Source organism: Pagrus pagrus (genome assembly GCF_965226575.1).
Source record: "Pagrus pagrus genome assembly, chromosome: 15".
In the NCBI taxonomy this organism is placed as follows: Eukaryota; Metazoa; Chordata; class Actinopteri; order Spariformes; family Sparidae; genus Pagrus; species Pagrus pagrus.
Genome location: NC_140199.1, coordinates 26800555 through 26822887, shown reverse-complemented (window position 1 = coordinate 26822887; position 22333 = coordinate 26800555). Strand labels below are relative to the sequence as shown.

The 22333-nt window shown below is 41.3% G+C and overlaps 1 protein-coding gene across 2 annotated transcripts in view; it reads left to right on the top strand.

Moving 5' to 3' along the window:
* Positions 1-1053: 1053 nt before the first annotated feature.
* ttc27 (tetratricopeptide repeat domain 27) overlaps positions 1054-22333 on the top strand; it is a 32841-nt gene continuing 11561 nt past the window's right edge. The window contains exons 1-12 of one of the 2 annotated variants that reach the window (XM_084376214.1): positions 1054-1197; positions 1322-1493; positions 3637-3820; positions 5614-5737; positions 6851-6991; positions 7124-7226; positions 9540-9698; positions 10772-10911; positions 13652-13764; positions 15550-15616; positions 21976-22089; positions 22230-22325. In XM_084376214.1, the coding sequence (XP_084232340.1) occupies positions 1403-1493; positions 3637-3820; positions 5614-5737; positions 6851-6991; positions 7124-7226; positions 9540-9698; positions 10772-10911; positions 13652-13764; positions 15550-15616; positions 21976-22089; positions 22230-22325 (1332 nt within the window). In that variant the 5' untranslated portion in view covers positions 1054-1197; positions 1322-1402. Of the gene's footprint in view, positions 1198-1233; positions 1494-3636; positions 3821-5613; positions 5738-6850; positions 6992-7123; positions 7227-9539; positions 9699-10771; positions 10912-13651; positions 13765-15549; positions 15617-21975; positions 22090-22229; positions 22326-22333 lie in introns of those variants that run through there. The other variant, XM_084376215.1, reaches the window with a different exon arrangement.

Here is a 22333-nt window from a genome sequence, read left to right as displayed (position 1 = left end):
ACAAATCATGTAGTGTACAATAAAATCACTCACACTAACCATTACCCTGAGGATGGTATGTGTAGTAGGATCTTATAGACCTTGCATAACTGAGTAACTCTCAAAATGTCTCCCCTGGGCCGAATGAATGTGGTCAGGAGGGGCAAACAAATGGAAGTAGTGCTTCACCAGGACATCTGCTACTGTACTGGCTCACTCATCTTTGGTGGGAATGGCCTGAGTATATTTGGAAAACACAGTTAATACAACCACATTTTCTCAGCCCCCCCATCAGCAGGTGTCTCTCGATGATCAGTGGTCTACTGAGGGCCATTTTAACGTCTTCAGATCCCACAGTAAATCCGCTGATTCAGTCCTTTGTCAGTAGATTTCTGTGTTCTCAGAGATGTTGAATCATCACAGTTTTGGTTTGCAACAGGGCAACTCTGCCAAAAGCCAAGTGAAAGGGAGAGATCTGACAAATCTGCAGCTTTTTATATGCGACCTATCATTCTGTTTCCATGACATTAAATGATGTGTGTGCGTGTGAATGAGTTTTTATTATTATTAAGAAAACATTCTCATTTTTAGCTTTAGTTTTTTAATTAAGATAATTAATTCAATATGATTATAATAATCCATTATTACAAAAGCTAAACCATTTGAATATATTCATGTGGATGGTAACAAATATTAAAATCTTAAATTAGTTGAAGAAGGCTTTAGTTACTATTTTAATTGACACCTGTGGAGGTCCTATTGAATATTTGTAAGTTCTGGGGATTTGACTTTAGATGCCACCCCTGAGAAATGTGAAGAATTTCCTTCCCTGTTCACTCCAGAGATCATCATATCAGATGCTGCATCTCTCCTTCAGACTCCTCAGTGATAGCGGAGCAGCCATGTTCAGTCTCCCTCTGGTCTGTTCACTTCATCCTGTTTCTTTAGTGAGACAGACAGACAGACAGACAGACAGACAGAAGAGGAGTGAGTGATGTCAGTGATGTCAGTGGGATGTGATGGGGACACTGAGCAGGAGGAGAGAGAGAGGATCACAGTCAGCAGGAGAGCACTGTGTCTCAGACTACAGGCTGGGGGAGAATCTAAACCGAGGGTAAAATGACATGCTGGTACAGTGTTGGACAGTGGGTGGCGACATGCACCTGAAAGTTGTTTGCGATCTGCCAGTAATTCGACAGAAGAAGAAGAAGCTTGTTGGTAAGTTTTCCCACAATGCAATGCGCATCTCTCATGGCTGCTTACTGATGCATCTTACAACACATGGGTGGAAGAAAACGTGTGACATGAGATTCTAATACACCGACTTGGTTTCTAACTGAAGCGATCGCTCGGCGGGTTGATCAGGAGCGTCCTGACCGACGGCAGCAGCTCATTCTGCGGGTTGACAGGCAGCACAGGCGGGATGCCGCTGGACGTTGAGATCTCCATCCTCCGAGGCTTTTTAACAGCAAGCGAGGCAACGGAATGGAAACAGAACAGTTTCAGTACCGCAGGTGGGACACTAGCATCCGTTTTTATCATTTCACAACATAGATATTAACACCATCAAGCAAGCTATGTTGTCTGCTGAGTGCCTTAGAGAATGATGGTTGTGCTGAGGGCCGGCGCCAGCAGTGTAGTGTAAATCTATTCATTTTAATGTGAGTCACACTCTTCTGACATAATGTCAGTGCCAACAAAAGGAGGAACATTAACTAGAATTCTACAGCAGATAAGTGACAACTATGGACACTTGGACAGCCTATTTAATTAAAAATGTAGTGCTTGTACCGGGAAGGAAGAGCAAAATGTTCCATAGATTCAATGTTGAACAGATACAAAGGCTTAATATTTCTTTAAGTTAAGTATACACGCCCTTTAGAATAAAACGATAGTGTAAGTGTGATTCTTCTGTGCAGCACCGTATAAAGAAGAGCTGTCTCATTAGTGATCAGTGGAACGAGGTCACTGTAACATCTTGGTGATAATCACTGTGGACAAACATCTCTATCTGCCTCATTTCCTGCACAGAGGGCAGAAGGAGTTAGAACATGTTGTCATTACAGACTCTTTAGCAGCACAATGACCCAGAAGAGACTGATTTGTGTCTCATGTCTATGTGAACATAGTTATTGCCCTGATGTGATCCTCCATGAATCTCTCACTAAGCTTGGTGCAGGCCACTTTGGTAGTAGTTGGTAAAAGACAGTGTGACTGCAGCAGGCAGGCTGGTTGTTTGTTCAAAGCTGCGGCTGTAACTGTTGTTTTAATGTGTTTCCTACCCTGAGTTTTTGTGTAACTGAAAATGTCTTTGCATTAGACTTTTAGCCAAATTACTTGTTTTGGACAACCAGGGCACCCAGTGGGCTCTGGCACAGGAGGACAGCTGAGAAGACGCACCCGGCTGCTTGTCCCGCTGATCTCCCTCCATCTTGTTGTCCAGCAGACTACCTGTTCCACAGAAATCTCACTCGGAGGAGAGAACTGTCACACGATTATTTCCTTACTGTATGTTCAGTGGTTGTCTGGTGTTAAGGGGTTGACGTTGTGTTTTTCTCACAGTTGGTTTGTCGAAACAAACATCCAGCAGTAGAGTTAAAACAGTGGACTGTGAGCCGAAGTTACCCTGCCGGTAAACACACCGCCACTATGGCTGTGGCCGCTGCAGTGTCTCTGGGCTCGTTAGATTGAGAGAGTAATGAATAATGATAGGGACTTTTTCTCTCTATGTCCCTATCATTATTTTAGCTTTCTTGTACTTCAGGTCACAACATAGCTCGTTCAAAATTCAATATACAGCATCTGTAACTACAAACAGAAATTTAAGCTGTATGTTGGGGATGTAACCATATACCGAATTTTGCCATAAAAAATGCTGCGATACTGTCGTGCAACTGTGACGATATTACCAACATATCATGTGGCTATTTTGCTTGTTAAATTCATGGATCTAACAAGGGAAATCAGTACGAACACACTCAGAGTAACACTCTGTCCTCTTCACTCATTCTCTGGAGCCGCTTTTCACTGCAAGAGTGACTCTAGGCTTGTTAGGTCTAGCAAGCAGACCGGGTGTCTGCAGGGCTTGTTGCCTTGCCGCTGCGCCGCCACCTGTCCTGTCAGCTCACAGCTCACAATCTGCTGCATCAGCTCCACCGCTGGCTGTTTGTGTACATAAAATATCCATGAAAAAACACAATGCCATTATCACCTGACAGCCACTGAACAATCAGTACAGTCAGAAATGATAATGTGTCAGTTACACTGACAGAGATATTGGTGGGCCTGATACTCCTGCTGTTCAACCAGAGGGTGGGAGGGATTGCTGTATTGTTTTGCAGTTGTACATAGTCTACTATAGGCTACTTGTTACACATGCGTAGGTCATGCCCAGATACTTTTATTTTACTAAAGAACGAAACAGAAGGACCTTTCTACCTGGAGTAAAAAGTAAAGTAAAAACAAACTGTATACAAATAATAAATGCTGTACACATCATATTTATTATCAAAGGACATTGTTCAAGTCATTTTTTCTTTTCTTTTTTTTAATATAGTGATAAATATTGTACTGTGGACCATATATATCGTACTGTGAGTTTTGGATGCGGTCACATTTCCAAAACAAGTACCTGAGTTTTGTCCTGTGTTTATCCAGAGGTGAGCTCTCTGTTGGAGTCCTTGATGGCGGGAAACTTTGAGGCGGTTCTGCAGAGCCACCTGGTGGTAGATCTGCTCACTGGAGATGGCAGCTGCAGTGAGGGGGAAGACATTGATGCCTACCTGGAAAGACGGGTCCTGCTGTACCTGACTTCTGGCGCCAACAATGACCAGACCAACAGGTAAAATGGCAAGGAAGGACACTAGATATCAAATCAACTAGAGTTTGGCCCTAAACTCACATTTAGCTATGTCTACTGGCATTAAGATTTAAGCTCAGAATATTAGTATTAATATGGTTTTAATAAAAGCTATTGTTAATCCCTCTTGCTGACCAGGCAAGAGTGGGTATGTTATCACAAAAAATTCAGGGGAAATAAATTGAAAAATTAACTGTAATTCAAGTAAAGCAAAATTGGAATGCATTTAGTGACTGAACTGTAAAATGTACAGAAACCACAAACTACTTTATAGTAAAACGTTTGTTATTACGCTACAGATAAAGACCAGACAATTGACAAACCACAAGAAACTAAACTACAATGACGAGACGATGAACAAAAAGGTGTGGGTTTTGGACTAGGTAGATGTAGATAGAAGTGGAGCTGTGTTCATGAACACAGAAACAACAACATGGAAATCTGCGTAGAAGAAGACCTAAAAGCATCATTCAATCAGAGTGTTAGCCTATGGAGAACATTTGAATTTACTCATGACACCAAAAAGGTAATCCTAGGTTGAGTCTAGTACTTTCTATTAGACGACACTTTCTTAAACCTGTAAACATTAACCATATTCAACCTGAGAAAGCATGTTGTACCTGACCAAGTCTGATGATGTCAGCATGTTGCTCCAGGTGTGGCAGGCCCTGCTGGACCTGCGTCTGTCACTATGATAAGGTTCAAATTTACAGAATGCATTGATACATTGGCATATTTGAATCAGTGGTACAGCAAAATGAAGCTGGAATTAAGGTTGAACTGTTTTGTTTCAAGACTTGTCTTTTCCTCTTTTCTTGGAGGATGAGAGAGGCTGCAGTGTGAGCTAGCATGCAGGGGATGGTCACACAAATTCCTTTTGCACAGGCCACAGCACCCTGGGGGCCCGAGGTCCTGCAGTCCTGTTCTTTTGTTAGAACAATTCACACTTCCCTGTGAACTGTTGTGTCAGAGGAGTCCAGAAAATGTGCCAGAAGAACCTGGATCCTGCTCCAACACTTGACCAAAAATTGCCTATTCAGAGTTTATCAGAGTCAGAGAAAATGCTTAAAAGAAGCTGGAGTTGTGCAGCGCCTATTGCAAAAGAGTTGTGTTCTTCTTATGATGGCAACCTCAATGAACCATGAATGGTCAGTTTGGCCTTGTGCACCAGTTTAAAACCCATTTTGTTTCAACTCTGGACGCCAACTATTTAGCATGGCTAAATGCTACAGAGGGAACACAATCACACCACAAATTGGTCTTTGTGCCCCAGTTTAAAACCCACTGTAACAATATGATTCGTGTCCTGGTTGTTTACTGTTATTTTAACCCGTCGATGTGGTTAAACAATCACTACTAAGACCTACATGCTAATAGCATAACAACATAGCAGCTTCTCCTTTCGGCAAACTGATCGGTGGGGGTTAAAGTTCACAACACCTCACACAAATGGGCCATGGAGTGACACTCCCACACTGCACCACCTACGGCTAATTACCGCAACGCCGGATTTGGTGTGGATCCGGCCTCAGCCTAATAGAAAGGCAGCAAAGCATGTTGCTGGTTAGTGCCCAATTTAAAAAAAAATACATAGATAAAATAAAATAACCCTCTAACTGCTCACAGATTGAAGTAGGAGGTGGTCCCTGTGCCTTTTTGGAAATTTGTGTGGGCATCTTTGTTTTAGAATCGAATGTTTTTCTGAATTCTTTATCAGCCTCTCTCTGGGGTGTCTCTGCCGCTAAGTCCAGTGTGTGTCGTCTCTCTTGCTGCAGGGAGCTTGTAGTATTGGCCCTCGCTGTCTCTTGCCTCCACATGTTTGCCCAGAGTAACTGGACTGGTCCTCCGGTCTCCATTCATGTCTCGGACCTGCTGCCCCCAGCCCTGCTCTCCTCTCAGGTATGATACCATCTCATCACTCTCTCCTGCCTGTGTTTTATGTATCATCATAGGTTAGTTAAACATTGGCATGGTCCATTGTAGCATAATTTCAGATTAATAAAACAATGACTTTGACTTTATTTCAGTTTGCTGAAAAGGAAGAAGCATTGTTGTTCAGGTCACTGCTGTATGCAGGCAGATCCATGGTTACAGTCTTATCCACCAGACTCTTTGAACTGCAGGTCCATGAGGAAGGTGTTTCAACAGGGTTCCCTGTGTATATTTGAGTGTGTGATGAGTACATGGTGTGAAAGAGAATTCACTTGCCAGACGGGTTGCTGGCCAATCAATCACAGAAATACCATGGTCAGCAAACCAGTTACTAGTCGTGCTGGAAAAGGAAATCGGCATCTCCATACAGTATGGACATGCTGATTTCCTTTGCGAGGAGGACTTGGCACCTGTCCCCACTGCCAAAACTACAAGTAACTGGTTTGCTGACCATGGTATTACTGTGCTTGACCGGCTAGCCAGCTAGCCATACCTGAACCCCACACAGAGAGACTATGGGGTATTGTCAAGAGGAAGCTCAGAGACACCAGACCCATCAACACAGATGAGCTGAGGGCTGCTATCAAAGCAACCTGGGCTTCCATAACACTCAGCAGTGCCACAGACTGATGGCCTCAGTGCCACGCTGCATTTATGCAGTAATTCATTCTAATATTTTGAGGTACTGGAGTTTTGATTTTGATGAGCTGTAAGCTGTAATAGTCAAAATTTAAACAAAAAAAAGGCTTGAAATATTTCACTTTACGTAAATAAATCTAGAATATATGAAAGTTTCACCTTTTTGAATTAAATTATAGAAAAAAAAGGGCTTGTCCATGATACTTGGACATGAACATGTTCTTTACAAGTAGACGTAAGTGTAGTGGTTTTGACCACAACTCTATGTATATATAGACACTGTGTATGCACGTGTGTGTGTGTATGTATGATATTTTTTTTATGACTCGAGGTCTTACACTGTAACACCTAAGGTATGTTCAAGGTTAAGTCAGCGCCACTGAAACCTTTTCATTTCAGTTGCAATGACTTAACTAAAATGTGCATATCTTTCGCTTGCAGCAGCAGACCCTGGTTGAGGCTTTACACTCCAGCCTGCTCCTGGATGGTGAGTCAGTGTACAGCCTGGTTGCCAACCCCTTCCTCCTCCTCCTGGCCAGGGTTATTCTTACCAAGTGCTCCTTCGAGATGGAAAGCCTCCAGGTAAGACTTTCTGCTTTTTTTAAAGTTTTCTCGGCTTCATTCATTTTGATTTCTTTTATAAACTGTAAAGTTTTGTAATTTATTCTTACATTCTGTGTTTGTTTCTTCTGTTTTTTTGTTTTGTATTTTCAGCTGCTGCCCTGGTGGATCCTGCGCTACATTAACCTGCACCAGCAAATCCTGGAGGCCTGTTCTCAGCAGCTCCTAGACCTGGCCCACAGCAGCATGGACAAAGGTTTGTGAGCACTATAATGTTGATGTCCTTGTACACATACATTTGTGTTTGTGTATATTTGGTGTGGGTTTGTTTTTTCATGGTGAGTGTCAGGTCCAAAAGCCTCATTATTGTATAATTAATGTTAATAATTGCTAGGCAAGAAATTACTTTATGCACAAATGTTTTTTTCTGTGTTGCACTTTCAGCATTGAAATTCAACAAACTGTTGTCAACACAAAATACACAGAATCTGCTTGGGTTTATTAGAGGTGTGAATCTTCACTGGCCTCACAATTCAATTTGACTGCATTTCTGTCATAAACGATTTGAACGCAAAACGATTCTCGGTGCGTCTTGATGCATCTCAATGTATGGCATCCTCAGTGATCTATATATGCTGCACATGCATCATTTAATTTCCCCTTGTATTTAGAAAGTCAGACTAAAACAGTCTACAATATTAATGCTGCATGTTTCAACACCAGTATCTGTGTGACCCACCTCAGTACAGACACATTACAAAAACAAAATGTAAATATGTCATATATCTCTGGTCAACTCTGCTCCACTGCTCTTTTCTAATCACACATAGAGCTGATCTCTATAATAACCTAACGAATTTCGTACGTGTAGCCTTTTTATGTGTTCCTGAATAAGCAGGATGTTGCTTCTTCTGCCACAATGAAGTTAAAAGGACTGTAGAGATGTGAATTTGATTCATACCAACCTTAAACAAACTTCTCCTACAGGGTTAATCAAATCCATCTTAAACCTGGTCAGTACAATATGAAGACGTTCTTGCGCTGTGGCAGTGATGTTAATTTTCATATTTTGCCATGAAACAAGAATTTTTTACTCAAGTATGAATTGTCCACTGTGCCCCAAACTTCCCGTTTGATAAGACTCCTGGCCTCCAAATAGTAATAATTCAAAGTCAAATAGTTCAACTTAGATTTTATGCTTTCTGTATATACAAACATGTTGAGGAAAACCTTGAAAATTAGTTTGATCGGTTTAAACTTAAGCCAAACCACCTGACGCTGTAGTGGCAAATATGAAACTGGGTCATGATCATGCATGTGATTAGATTTTGGAATATCCCTTGCAGTCCCAACTGTGCTCTAATTGAGCTTGAGGCTGATAAAAGACCAATGTTTGATGCACCATTTAAATGAGCAACAGGTGCTGCCACAGCTCACCCAAGGCCACAGAAGAGGCCTGAGTAAGACGTGTAGGTCCTTAAGAGCACATCCAAGAATGAGAATAATACAGTAAGTGACAAACCCATGATTATAATAAAGGTAAAAGGATGGTCCATAGGGGCGTGGGGACCCTGGACCACGGGTATAAAATGGGGAGAATCGGGGAGATATCTCAGTTGCCCCGGGGTAGCTCACGTATGTATGTTTTCTGTTTTGGAAATAAACACCTTTTGGACTGAGGACCTGCTGCTATGTCTTTGATTTTTTGGACTTCAACCTTGAGCGGATTTTCAGAGTCAGATAGTGCATTAATTGGAAAGATAAGAAAAGTAGTTTCCCCAGTCTGCCCCTTGTTCCCAATTTACCCCTGGAAGAGAATATCTCCCTAAAACGTAGTATCCATACATTTAAACAATTTTGAATTGAAAAATTCAATGTTTTACTTTCTGCTTCTCCTCCTGTGGTGCGACCAAGAATAGAGCAAGTTTTTTACATGGCAAAAAAAAAGTCATATTATTCCCTGATTTGCCATATGACCACACTGTGTGTATAATAATCCTATGTATTGAGGCCCAGAAGCTGTGGGTTTCACCTGTTGCTTCTGTATGGAAACTAAGCACAGGACCCCAACAGTGTGACTTGACACACACTGTTTAAGTCCTTAATGCTCACAAAAAATAAAGGTAGAGGATTCATGAAAGATTTATTTATGTCTTTACTTTGCAAAGATGGAAGTAGAGAATTACCAATGAAGGAACTTTGAATTAGGCCCATTATACCAGTTGGAATATATTGTGGCACACTATGGAATACATTTGGGAGCATGCTTGTGTATCAAGTCCTGTCAGACACACACAGGTATTTGTGGCCCTTTCAGAAACAGACAGTTAAAATCATATTACATACACAACAATTAATAGAGCTGTAGAGCAGGTTTATTATGGCTGTGTTTCATGTTGATAATAATGAAAAACCTAAGCATAGTTAACTGGGTTAATAAGCTTGCTGATCATCCACATGTATTTCTTTGTTTTCTTATCTCTTTCAAACAAAAACAACAAAACAAACGTCCAGCTACTAGATGTGGGGAGTGATGTAAATAAGAGTCCTTTTCTTTTCTCTTTCACAGTGCTGAAATGCCAGTCTCTGTTTTTGGAGCAGAGAAACCTGGCGATACAGTTGCACCTGGAGTGTGTCTACACTAATCTGACGTACTATGAGTACCAGCCAGCCAAGGAACATATTCAGAGGGCCCAGGAGCTCTCAGGGCTGACTATCAATGTGACGGGTATGTAAAGTACAGCAGCATGTTTTTGTAGAGAATTAATGGTTAACACTTCAGTTGATAAGTTGTGCATAAGACTGACATGGTACCCTCATAACCATGATGTGACACCCGCCAACAACATAAAGGAGTCTTATGAATGGATTGGTAGTAACAAACACGGTGGCCACGACAGTAGGACCAAACACTGCCTCCGACAGAGGCCAGCTTGACAACAAGGATTAAAAGTATGATGGTAGTTTTTTTGCCTGGTTTGTCTCCTGACACCCCAGAGATCTGTCTAATAGAAGCACTAGCTCCAAGAACGACAGAGCTAACTAACTAAAAACAGTTGGCTATAGTTAGCAGCAGTTAACAGCTAGTTAAAGTAAAACTCCCTTAATCACCTTGGTAGTTATTCCTTGCCCTAAGTGGAGTGGTGAAGAAGAAGGAGAAAGTGCTTTAAAACAATGTCATTTTTGATGACTTTGAGGCTGCAAATCCTCATAATCATTAAAACCAACAATTGATAACAAAGTTGTGTTAAACTGTGTTTAATTAGTGTTAAAAACTGTTGTGTTCCCCTTTCCTACTGGAAAACAGGCTATGAAGAGGATTTATTTTGTTTATCTGTTTATTTTCATATTTATTAGCCATTAACTATATTCCTTGTGATGCGGACTGTATCACACAGACATCAGGGTGCTATAGACCCAAAGCGTGAGGGGGAGAGAGAGACGTGTACATGCATTCAGTTTCCAAAGTATGGAACATAAACTAAAAATGCATGCCTCATCCACACAAGATAAGATGATGTAGTGGTTAGAATATCAAATCTTATTCCAATAAACTTAAATAAACTTGACTTAACAGTCAAAAACTTTGATAAAGAATCCTTCATGTTCATGACAGGTGTCATGTGAGTCTTATGTACACCCTTCCAATCAAGGGTTAGCATATAATTTAGTGCCTTGTTGAAAATGCAGACAGACATAAAATGTGGCTGTCATATCTGATAGTGCTTTTCATAAGCCCATATTGATCGAGCCTTGGTGATACGTCGATTGAACATAACTGATGGTATCTCGTCAATCAAGGTGCTCTTGGCAAACGGACCCGTTTCCAGCACAAGTACTTGGCTCAGCTCATTCTCGAGGTCAAGAAAAAGCAGGACCAGCCTGGTCAGACAGATGATCAGGCCAGTCTCACCCCCACACCTCTGGCCAGCCTGCCCAAGGTATGAGCTTCTGTTCTTTCTTGTTGTTGTTGTTGTTGTTGTTGTTCTTTTTTTTCTTTTTCTTTTTAAATCGCGTTAAATCTTTTATGGTTCAGTTGACTGAACTGTTTGGGGGAGGGAGAGAGAGGGAGAAAGAGAGGGGGAGGTTGGGGGGGCAGCTGTGGAAAGACTATAGTCTAAAAATAATAATAATAATATAAAAAAAAATTGTGATGATGGTAATGATGGTAGGAGTGAAGCAGGACCACAGCCACAAGCCAAGTTACTAACATGCACTATTGAAACATGAATGTGTACAGATAGAGAGGAAGAGAGAGGAGCTCAGTGCATCGTGGGAAATCCCCTGGCAGTCTAAACCTATGGCAGTATATCTAATAGCCTGTGCAGGCCCTGGCTATGAGCTGTATCAAAAAGTTTTTAAGTCTACTTTTAAACGTAGAGAGGGTGTCTGCCTCCCGAACAGACACTGGAAGATGGTCCCACAGGAGAGGAGCTTGATGGCTAAAGGCTCTGCCTCCCATTCTACTTTTGGAGACCCTAGGAACCACAAGTAACCCTGCATCCTGAGAGTGCAGCGTTCAAGTGGGGTAATTAGTTAACTATTAGGTATTTTTGATATGCCAGTTCCTGGTCGTTAAGGGCTTTGTATGTGAGGAGGAGGATTTTAAATTCTATCCTGGGTTTTACAGAAACCAGTGCAGAGAGGCTAAAACAGGAGTAACATGATCTCTAATGTTAGTTCGTGCAGGTGCACAGTGCAGCAGCATTCTGGATCAGCTGGAGAGGCTTTAAAGACTTGTTGGGGCAGCCTGATAAAAGTCAGTTACATAATCCAGCCTGGAGGTAACCAAAGCGTGGACTAATTTCTCTGCGTCTTTATGAGACAGGATGTTTCGGATTTTTGCAATGTTCCAAAGGTGGATGAAGTCAGTCCTTGAAATGTGTTTTATGTGGGACTTAAAGGACAAATCCTGATCAAAGATAACTTGCAGGTTCTTTACTGTGGTGCTGGAGGCCGGAGTAATGCTGTCCAGAGTAGAGGTTGACCAATTAATCGGTGCCAATAGGACCTTTTACAAACTGTTGTTATCGGCTGAATGTGGCTCGATAGTTGCCGATGGCTGCGCAGCTTCCACCGACCACGCGGGGAGTGCATATCCATTTTGCCTAGAGGATACGCTGAGTCAGTCATCATCATTTGAGGGCCACTTCTGCTGAAAATATCTAAATCCTCTTAATGTCCCTCTCCCTCTTAATCTCAAGTCAACAAATTGACACAGACGGGTAACTGCTGTACGTTAACGTTAGATGTACAGCAGCCTTACCTGCGTTACATACTTTAATGAATGTCACCTTTTTCAGTGTAGACGAAGAGACTAACGTTACATCAGAGATATTTTTTTCATAAAGTAATTCTCCACCTTCCATGCATTACTCTGGTGATAGAGTTTGAAAAAATGGGCTTACGTTAAATCTTTGTGGTCCCAGGGTGACGTTAAACGTTGGAACAGCTGATTTTACCTGAGGCTGACAAGTGTGGCATAGCCAGACCTCTCTCATCTGACCCGTTTTCAGTTTATCTCGTCTTGGATATGTAATGCAACACCATCACCTTGTCCATGATAGGGACAGGGCACTGAAGACAGCCAGGCAGGCAGGAACAGAAACCATTCTGTTAATGTTATGTTACGTTACTGTACTTAGCAATGTGACGTTCTCTCTTTCAAATAATCCAGTAACGTAACTGTCCATCCATTCATGGAAATGAAATCGCACACTTTAGGATCCTCCTTTCCCTGGGAATATGCACAAACATTAGTGGCATTTAACAATGTTATGGGATGTGCAACAGAAGTAATCCTGGCCAGTTCAGCCACAGAACAGCGCGTCGTCCATTGTAAACAGAACAGATTCCAACGATGTAATCCACTAAATCACACGATTCCAGATCTTGTGTCTTGATGTCAAACAGACAGCTACTGCCAGCTTTTCAACTCAAATTAAAGTTAAAAATTCAAGATAAATTAATCGGCAATCTGCTTTTGTTACTGCTTTTGCTTTTGTAAACTAAGAAGTTTAGGGCCCAGCACCATAACTTCTGTTTTGTCTGAGTTCAGTAGCAGGAAATTGCAGGTCATCCAGGTTTTTATGTCCGTAGGACAAGGTAGGTAGGTTGGCTAATTTGATAGTCATTATATGCATAACACTGACCAAAGTTAAACAGTCCTGTGCTTAGCCATGCCATGCTATGCTGAATGCTAATCGGGTCCATTTCAACATTACCAGTCTTTGAAGAGAAAGACGCTGAGTATTCCTTAGCTGATGAGCCAGGCTGGGAAAGTGTGTGATCCCAATGCTGCACAGTCCTTGTTGTGCAGTGTCTGATGAGAAGTTGGAGGAAACCCGTCACTCCTGTTGTTCTTTGCTAGTAGCTCTGTACTAACTTCCTTCGTGTTCCTCTTGCTTGCAGAGTTAGCTGGCAGGCTTGGTGTCCCGTCCGCTGGTGCTAACTTAACTTTGGTATTAGCAGGACCTTGCATGAGGGTTTCAGTATTGTATGTCTTACAGTTGTAGTTTTCCTTTTTAAAGGTTTTGGCTGCAAAGAATTTTTCAAAAAAGTATAATACTGAATCCATAAAAATATGCAGTCTTACTTGGCAGCTCTAAGTAGTATCATATGCCATGGTTTATGGTTGCAGTATGTCTGAAAAATTCTGATGCCATGTTTTATTCCATGCAGGACTGCAGTTTGGGTGATGACACTGTGCTGGATAAGATCAATTTAGCGGAGCCAGATCAATATGAGCTGCCTGACCTCAGTGCCGAGGAGCAGGCCGTCATCCTGGGCATCTGGTGAGTCTTCTTCCTCAGAGTTCATTTCTGTTTCAGTAGGATCTGGGACCCTTAATCCAAAGTCAGAGTTAATGGCTCATTGATTAGAAATGTTCAGCCCCAAAGAGGGGGAAGGCAGGAAACACACCTCCAATTCTTTTTATGCTCTGCCCCAGGCGGAAGCTATCTGGCGGAATTCACAGATACATGCCAAACTGGGTAAGGAGGGATTAAGCCTTTTATATTATTATATATTTGCAGATGACATACTACTATTTATACAAAACTCTGGTTTTTTTTTAAGTCCCTGCACTTTTTTGTTGTCTGCATACGTACTGTATTGCCCATTCTAAGGGTACAACGCTAAATAAAAGTAGATCAAGGCATCGATCGTATCTAGAACCTGGCTGGGTCAACTAAATGATATACAGTCATTTCAGCGTTCTCGGTAGGGGTTTAGATATCTTGAAATCTCATTTACACCCAGCTCTACACAGCTTTTTAAATCAAATTGTAATAAGATGGTCAACAACAAATCAAAGAAGGCTTAACAAGATGGGATGTCCCTCCCATTTGTCTATGTGGTAGAGTGGAAACCCAGCCGTCTCCTATATAGCCACCTAATTGTGCTGTAGTTTTTTCATTAAGATCCATGAGAGCAGCTACTACTACTACTACTGAACAAACGAATAGGGAATAAATACAGTATGAAAAATTATGACTGTACAATAAATAGGCCTACACACACAACAATTACAGATACAAATAAATAATGAATAGATGTGGTCATCAACTAGATTAATACAGCCATGGATGAATATTAATAAATGCAATAAATAAAGCAAAGAATGGTTTAATACATTTGTGAATGAAGCGACTATGAAATCTTCCACTGACAAAGGTGAAAAGAGAGAGAGAGAGAAATATTTGAAGCAATTAGATATAACTATGTTGATGGAATATTGTATGTGTGGTTGTGGCCCTAACACTTCTTAATTGCTATCAATAATCTAGAGAAGAGTTCACTAATTGCAGGACCACAAGTCTGGACCCACTCCATCCTAGCCGGAACCAGACCTTTAACTGATAAATTATTGAGAATTATTCCATTTTGACAGTGTTTCTATTTTAACTGGTGCAGTTTTTTTACGCCACTGGGTTAGCAGCCAAGGGAGAGCTCACACACCACTTGCATTATAAGTCATTTCACATAATGCTACTTAGCCAATCAAATCTGTGCATTCGGACAAGCGGGGCGACTGTGACTTGAGTGCGAGTGAGATACACAGACTAGAGATAACTGTCTGATAAATGAGTTCTCTAAAAAGAGGAAAGTGAACTACAAAAACAGAGCTTTAATCAAAAACAGACAGACTCTTGCATGTTCATTCTTCCCACGAGCAGTTCAATAGCAGTATATAATAATAAATATGATCATTATTTTAGAAAATAGAAAAATAACTCCGACAATTGTTTCCTTGTCTGTGTCTTTGTTTGATAAAGAAAAAACAGACAAAATTCTCACTCGATAAACTTTGATACCCTGATCTAACACCACCAGTTTGAATTGGTTGAATCCACTGATTTTTGAATAAATACCTGCTAAAACATTTCCAACTACAGTAAGAACTGTAGTTTGTGTTTAGTGGCAATAAGCAAAAGTTGGCAATACACTAAACTAATGCTGAACATGGTAAACATTATGCCTGCTAAACACGAACAGCCTTACAACCTTACAGAGCCGCTAGTTTAGCTTTAGACTGTTTCATAATGTATATATTGTTTACCACAAATGTTGTCTTGCAGTGTTGACTTCCAGAGGAATAACCCTATCCACAAACTGACGGAAGAGGAACTCCTGGCATTCACATCTGTAAGTCAGCGTTTATAGTTATTCATTAATATTGCAGTTACAAATGCTCAGGTTGTTTTCTTTATTATACCCAGCATTCATATATTTAGTTGTCTGAATATATGTCTATTGTTGTGTTGTGTCTATTGGTGTGTATGTAGGTGACCTGTGTGTCTTATTTCACTACAATTAATGAAGCATTCATGTGGGATTTTCTAAATGTGTTGCCTCGGACTCATGGTCATAATTGGGGAATTTAGGGTGGCCGCATTGAGTGATAGCTAGCCATGAACAAAGCCCAAAGCCCCTCTTGTTTTCGGCAGTGTTTGTGGTGTTGGTGCTTTCTGGATAAATGTAATGCAGTTATAGGACAAATAATATGGCCGTACAGTTGATTGTACTAAAAGACAGGAGCTGAGAGACAGACGCTGGTGTTTGTATTAACACAACATTGTTAGTGTTAAGCGGCAGACAGCTGCTGGAGCTGGCGAGCTCTGGAGAAGACAGCCGTGGACAGAACCCTGAGCTTCTGGAGGAAACTTTTGTGATCAAAAAGTGGATATATCTTCATTCTTGCTTCTTCACCTCTGCAGCGGTCAGTGTGGAGCTGTCACTGTAATTAACTGTAATTCTGTATTTGACTGTAGAATGGAGGAAAAATGTACTTTACTTTATGAATGTACAGTGGTGGATTTAATAGTGTATTAACCACCAGCAAAGTTTGACTGCAGGGATGATTTGTGTTTATTCGCCTCACTCATGCAATATTTTTTCACAGACATTACTTAAGCCATGAGCTTACATTAGCCAACAGAAGAATAAGAATAAGAATCTTTATTTGATCACATATCATACCATGTGCAATATAATGAAACAGGTATTCTGCATTTAACCCATCCCGAGGAAACAGTGGCCGTGGGTTAACCCTCGTACAGGGGGACCAAAACTAGATCTTAGCAATTGCCTTTGGTCAAGGGCACTGACTGGAGAATCAGCAGGTGTGTGCATGTTTTTGTGGTGGGGGTGCTTGTTTGTTTCGTTAAACAAGAGTGAAGATAAGTCCACTGTTTAATCCCAAAAGTTAAAAAGTAATCTCCAACTCTCCTAGTGTCAATTAACAGCTCCAGATTAAAGCAGAATCAGATGTGACTGAGTCCTCGAGCCACCTCTGAGCAGCTGAGCAGCTGAGCAGCAGCTCCTTCAACAAAACACTGTGCAGATGTCTTATGTTTTGTTTTGATAGGGAGACCTCTAACGGCGGAAATTACATATTGTAAGTTTAAGGTTTACGGTGGCAAACTAGACATTCCTTAACTCGGCAACAGTGAGCCAACTTGCTTCTCGAAATTGTCCTGGTGGAGTGGTCTGTGCTCCGGATGCACAGGGCCATCCTTAAAACTCTCCATGTGTGGGATGTGGCTCATTATGTAGTTTAAGATGAGGTGCAGTGTGATAGACTTAAATCTTCTGTGTAAGTTGTTTTCAGAGGGAGAGATCCGGGGTGTGGGGAATGCATGGGGTGGGTGTGAGATACAGGGCTTTTACAATTAGAAGTTCTGGACCACTGTACAAGCTTACTTTGTATGTTTGTTTGATCCATAGGGGGGTGAGGATGAAAAAGGGAGAAACGGAATGTTTTTTTCCTACTTTTTTCAATAAAATTATAAGTCCAACGTACCTGTCTAATCAAAAAGTTGGATTGCAGCTATCATCCATCTATCCAGCAGTGAGCTGAGTTTTGAACAATGAGCTGGAAAGTCATTATGTTATATTTTTACTGAACTGAATGGGAAAGCTGCATGCAGCTGCTGGCTTTGTGAGCAGGCATCTTCCCAGCCTACATGTAGATCCAGGAATCTGCAGGCTGGTTAGATGGTTGTCACATGTCTGGTTGTCTTCATCGATCTGTGACTTCTGTCGCCTTCCTGGAGGACCATCTGGAGGTAGTGCTAATGCGTGTGCCCACATATAGCGGCAGCACATAGATAGAGAATAAACGCTTGTATTGTATTGTAAAGCCTAGTTACGAATAAAAGTAATGGTCAGCTATGGGCTGGGAGCAACAGCATTTCATTTTTTTATGTATGCAAGTACAGAAAGAAATGACAATTAAGTGAATCTTGAAGCAAATTCAAGTTGGTTGCTAATATTAACCAAAATGCTGTTTATCTACTAATTATTTCCTTTTGGTTTTGCAAATGCTTCAAGTAAGTTGAAGTTAATATTTTCAGCATAAATATAATATTAAAAGCAAACAAGTAAAGTGAGGAATTATGCTATTTGATGATCTGAATATGCTCCATAACGTACAAGTAGATCAGAAATGTACTTAGGCCAAAGACCATTTAGTGCTTTATAGGCAAGTGATAAGGTCTTAAAATCTATCCTTGAACACACAGGAAGCCAGTGCAGTGATTTAAAGACTGGTGTAATGTGCTTCACCTTGTTAGTGTTGGTGAGGACGCGGCAGGAGCATTCTGGACAAGCTGCAGCTGTCTTATGGATTTTTTACTCAGACCTGTAAACACACCATTACAAAAGTTTAGCCAAATAAATGCATGAACATGTTTTTCTGTGTCTTGTTTGGACAGTAATCCTTTTTCAGAAATTCTTACTTATGTTGAAGCTGATAGTAGGCTGATTTTGTAATTGACTTCATATGGTCTGAGTCCATAACTACACAAAAGTTTCTAGCTTGATTTGTAGATTTTACTGCCATGGATTCAACGGGAGAAATTACTTTTAATCTTTCTAGTTTGTGGTTGTAGAAAATTCTGGCTCATCCACTCACTGTTATGTAGAGTTGTATATCATCCGCGTGTGGTAGGAGATGTTATAACATCCCATAATCAGAGTAAAGGAGAGGCCAGAGAATAGACCCTTGAGGAACGCCACGTGTGATCTTTGTTTGTCTAGATTGATGGTTAGCAGTTGACACAATGAAGTCCTTACTATGATTTGAACCAATTCAGTACAGTGCCAGAAAGTCCCCCCCACCTTTCTAGTCTGTCGATGAGTATGTTATAGTCAACTGTGTCGAACGCAGCAGGGAGATCCAGTAATACCAAAACTGACATTTTTGATGAATCACTGCTCAGCCATTTTTCCTGATATGGAGTTACAGACTGGTTTATCTTAAGTATTCTATCTGTGAAAAAAGAAGCACATTGACTTGTCTGTTGTGATGCAGACTTGTTTGTCTTCACTCAGTCCCCAGGATGCAAGTGCTTCTGTCAGTCCTAAAGCGATGACTTCGCCTGTATGGTCTTCAGAAAAGTAGGCGGTTTGGAAACATTTGCTTTTCAAATTCTAATCTTGATCAATGAAGTGGGCAGTGAGGCTCATATATGGTTCACATGTGCGACTTGACCACATATCCTTTTCACCTGTCTCTCTACACACCATGTATACCTGGAGAAGTGCCGTCTGAAAGAAATGTTTACAGCCAGGGAGTTGGTGACGAGGGTCAATTATTTTAATCAGCCGCTGAAATCCTACATTTTCAGCCGTGCTTACAGGCATCATGTCTTTTGCAATAAAGCAGGCTATTGCATTTGTGATATCACTGTGTCTCCATTTTTTTGTCATAAGGCATGGCGCTGGAGTAAGAATACTATATGGTCTGTTGTTGTTGCGCAGGTATCTGGTTGTTTTAGGGGGACCACCAGCACTTTTTTGGGTTTGGGACTGTAAAGTCTTGCATTGTGCGTGCTCTAGAGGATGGCACTGCTTTAGATGGTAAAAAGGTTCTTGGTATTACCTGACTTTGTGAAAACATGCTTTCGACACAATTTGCAGTGCACGCTGCTCTGCTTCTTGTCGGACTTTAAATGGCAAAAATATCTCCACACTACCAAAATCCTCGGACCCGTCTTTTCCACAATAACCTCATCTTTTGAGCTTTGGGCTATGTCCGCTGGGTCGTCTTCTTCCGTAACGCTGTCTCTCAAGTTCACATTTTCTGTCATTTTCTATTTTATCTTGCTCCCACTCCTGACGTACTGATGTTTACAAACGTTGACGTGTGCTGCTGCCGGCCGCTTCCCATATGCTCTGTGCTGTGTGCGTCAACTGAACTTGTAACTCTATTCCAGCCACATGATTGGTTAGGCACGGTGCTATTCTCATTATCATTGGCTGTTCATGTTGTCTGTCAAAACATGGATAGAATGAGTTCCATCAATGTTATCCACCATGTCTTATGTTTCTATGGAGGAAAAGTTATTTTGTGATAATTATCTTCATCCTTTTATCGACCAGCCCTACCCACAAACTTTTCCATCATTTAATATTTGCTCCCAGCGCAACTACCAAACCACGTACACTGCTCATAAAACACAAAAGAGATGAACGAACTAATTTACAACTAATAACCGGTCCTTACATAACATGGTCCTTGTACAACAGAGGTTTCACCAAAATATTTTGCTAGCTATGACAACGTCAACATCAACGTAGCTTATGCCATTCCATACCATAACCCGACCTCCACCATGGGTCACTGCAGTCAGGTCAAGACCCTGCTGAGGACATCCAGCACACAGATGAGCTTCCCTGAGACTCTTTCTGACAGTTTGTTCAGAAATTCCCTGGTTTTGAAGACCAACTGCTGCATCAGCTGTCCAAGTGGCTGGTCTCAGACCGTCTTGCAGGTAAGAAGGTCAGATGTGGAGGTCTTGGGCTGGCGTGGCTACGCATGTCTGTGATTGTGATGCCGGTAAGATGTACAGCAAAATTCTCGGAAAGGATATGGTAGCGAAATAGACATTCAGTTTGAGGGCAACAGCTTTGGTGGACATTCCTGAATTCAGCCAATTGCATGCTCCACTGAAACTGGCCACATCTGTGAGATAGTCTTATGTGATAAAACCTCACATTTTAAAGTGGCCCTTTGTCGTGACCAGCCCTAAGCACACCTGTTTTTAAGCAGCATCTTGGTATGACATGCCTGCCTGGTGGATGGATTATCTTGTGCATACTTTTGTTGAGTGTACAAAGAAAAGGACAGCGTTCGTGTAAGGCTTTGTATGAAGGTACCTCTGAAAATTTGGAGAGCCATCATGCAGCCCTAACACTTTGACCTACCCCTCTATCCCTACACCTAGGCGTGAATGTTGAATGAGGGGTATGGCTAAGTGGTAGGGGCAAGGGGTGTAATGGGATTGAGCCTTTGTTACTGTGGATGTGGGCGGGCAAAAATGTGGAAGAAAAATCTCTAGTTTATACAACAGCCCTAAAATCCACCAGACAATGTGTTTTGTGTCGTCTGAAGGGTTTGGGGAAAGAGTGGGGGGCTCTGGGTTCAGGCAAGATTCAGAGATTCATTTTTAATTATGCAACAGAGCTCCGTTTAATTTAAAAACTGGATTTACTCATTTAGAATCTTGTTTTTCTAAACTCTCACATTAAAATTAATTGACCTTTTGCAGGTGCAAACCAGTCGGCACATATCAAGGGGATTTTAAATGAAGCGCACTCACTTCTGGAATAAAACCCGGAAGTTCCGGTTTCACTTCGGCTCTCTGCAGTATTTCGATCAGTGTTAAGCTACTGTCTGTCTCAGCACTTCTTGCAAAGATATTTCATATTAAGTCTTCCAGCAGCTCAAAATACATTATTCCCCTCTTTCCTTATAATGTGAAACATCTGCAGGAAGTGGTTTATTTAATTTACAGCAGCTTAACACTGTTGAAAGTAAAACCTATGTAATAATTGTATGTAGTAACATGTTGTACTGGTGAACTGCACAGTATACGTAATTTATTATTTGAACCATTATATTTCAGTCTGTCTGTAGATTTGTCTGATTTACATCTTTGAAGGTTTAGGCCTGACCAAAGCAGATCATTGCTAACAAGAATGGCACTCAGTAGAGTGCATACCTCTGCCAAGGCCCAACAGTCTCCTTTAATTCCATCAAGCCTAATCCAGTATCAAAGTCGATAGCCCTGTATTACTCTAGATTTTAAACAATCCATAACCTTAATTGAAGTTGCCAGATCTGTCAGCCAGCTATTAGGACAACAAAACAATGCAGATGGAATCATAATATCCTTTGTGTTGTTAAAGAGTAATATATCTTTTATGGGGATCCACATGGAATTGTACTTACTAATACAGAACATCCACCTAGATATGCTTGAGAAATTAATGAAAATATCAAACGCCCTATTTGTCAATGATAAAGAAAGTGAGAATACATTCCTGGATCTGTCCCTTTGTTTGGATCCACACCAAAAGTTAATGGAGTCTGTTCTGGGCTGAGAGCCATCCTCCATCCAAGTTTCAAACAAGTTTGACAAACCAACCAGCCAACAAACAAACGGACATGGGTCAAAAAAGATTATCTTCTCGTTTGTCTCTCCCGTGTCTTTCTGCAGTGTATTCTGTCTCAGCCTAAGTTCTGGGGTGTACAAGTCACAGCACTTTGCCTCAGGACCAAACTGGAAAGAGGCAGCTCACGATGTATTGAGAGAGCCATGACGCAAACTCAGGTAAGGAGTTATTCTGAGTAAACTGTATGTATGTGTTATTTAACAGATAGACACGGTCAAAAGATTGTTCTGCAGCCCGCAGTTCATTTTGTGTACTCCTGAGAAAAAAACAGCTGCATCTCCTATTTTTCCTTTTCCAGGTGATAGTTGACCACTTTGAAGACAAAAACTGCCCCGTGACCGAACGACTCAAACTCTTCTACTGCTGCCAAGCGCCGCCCAGATGGGCTGTCCAGGTAACAAG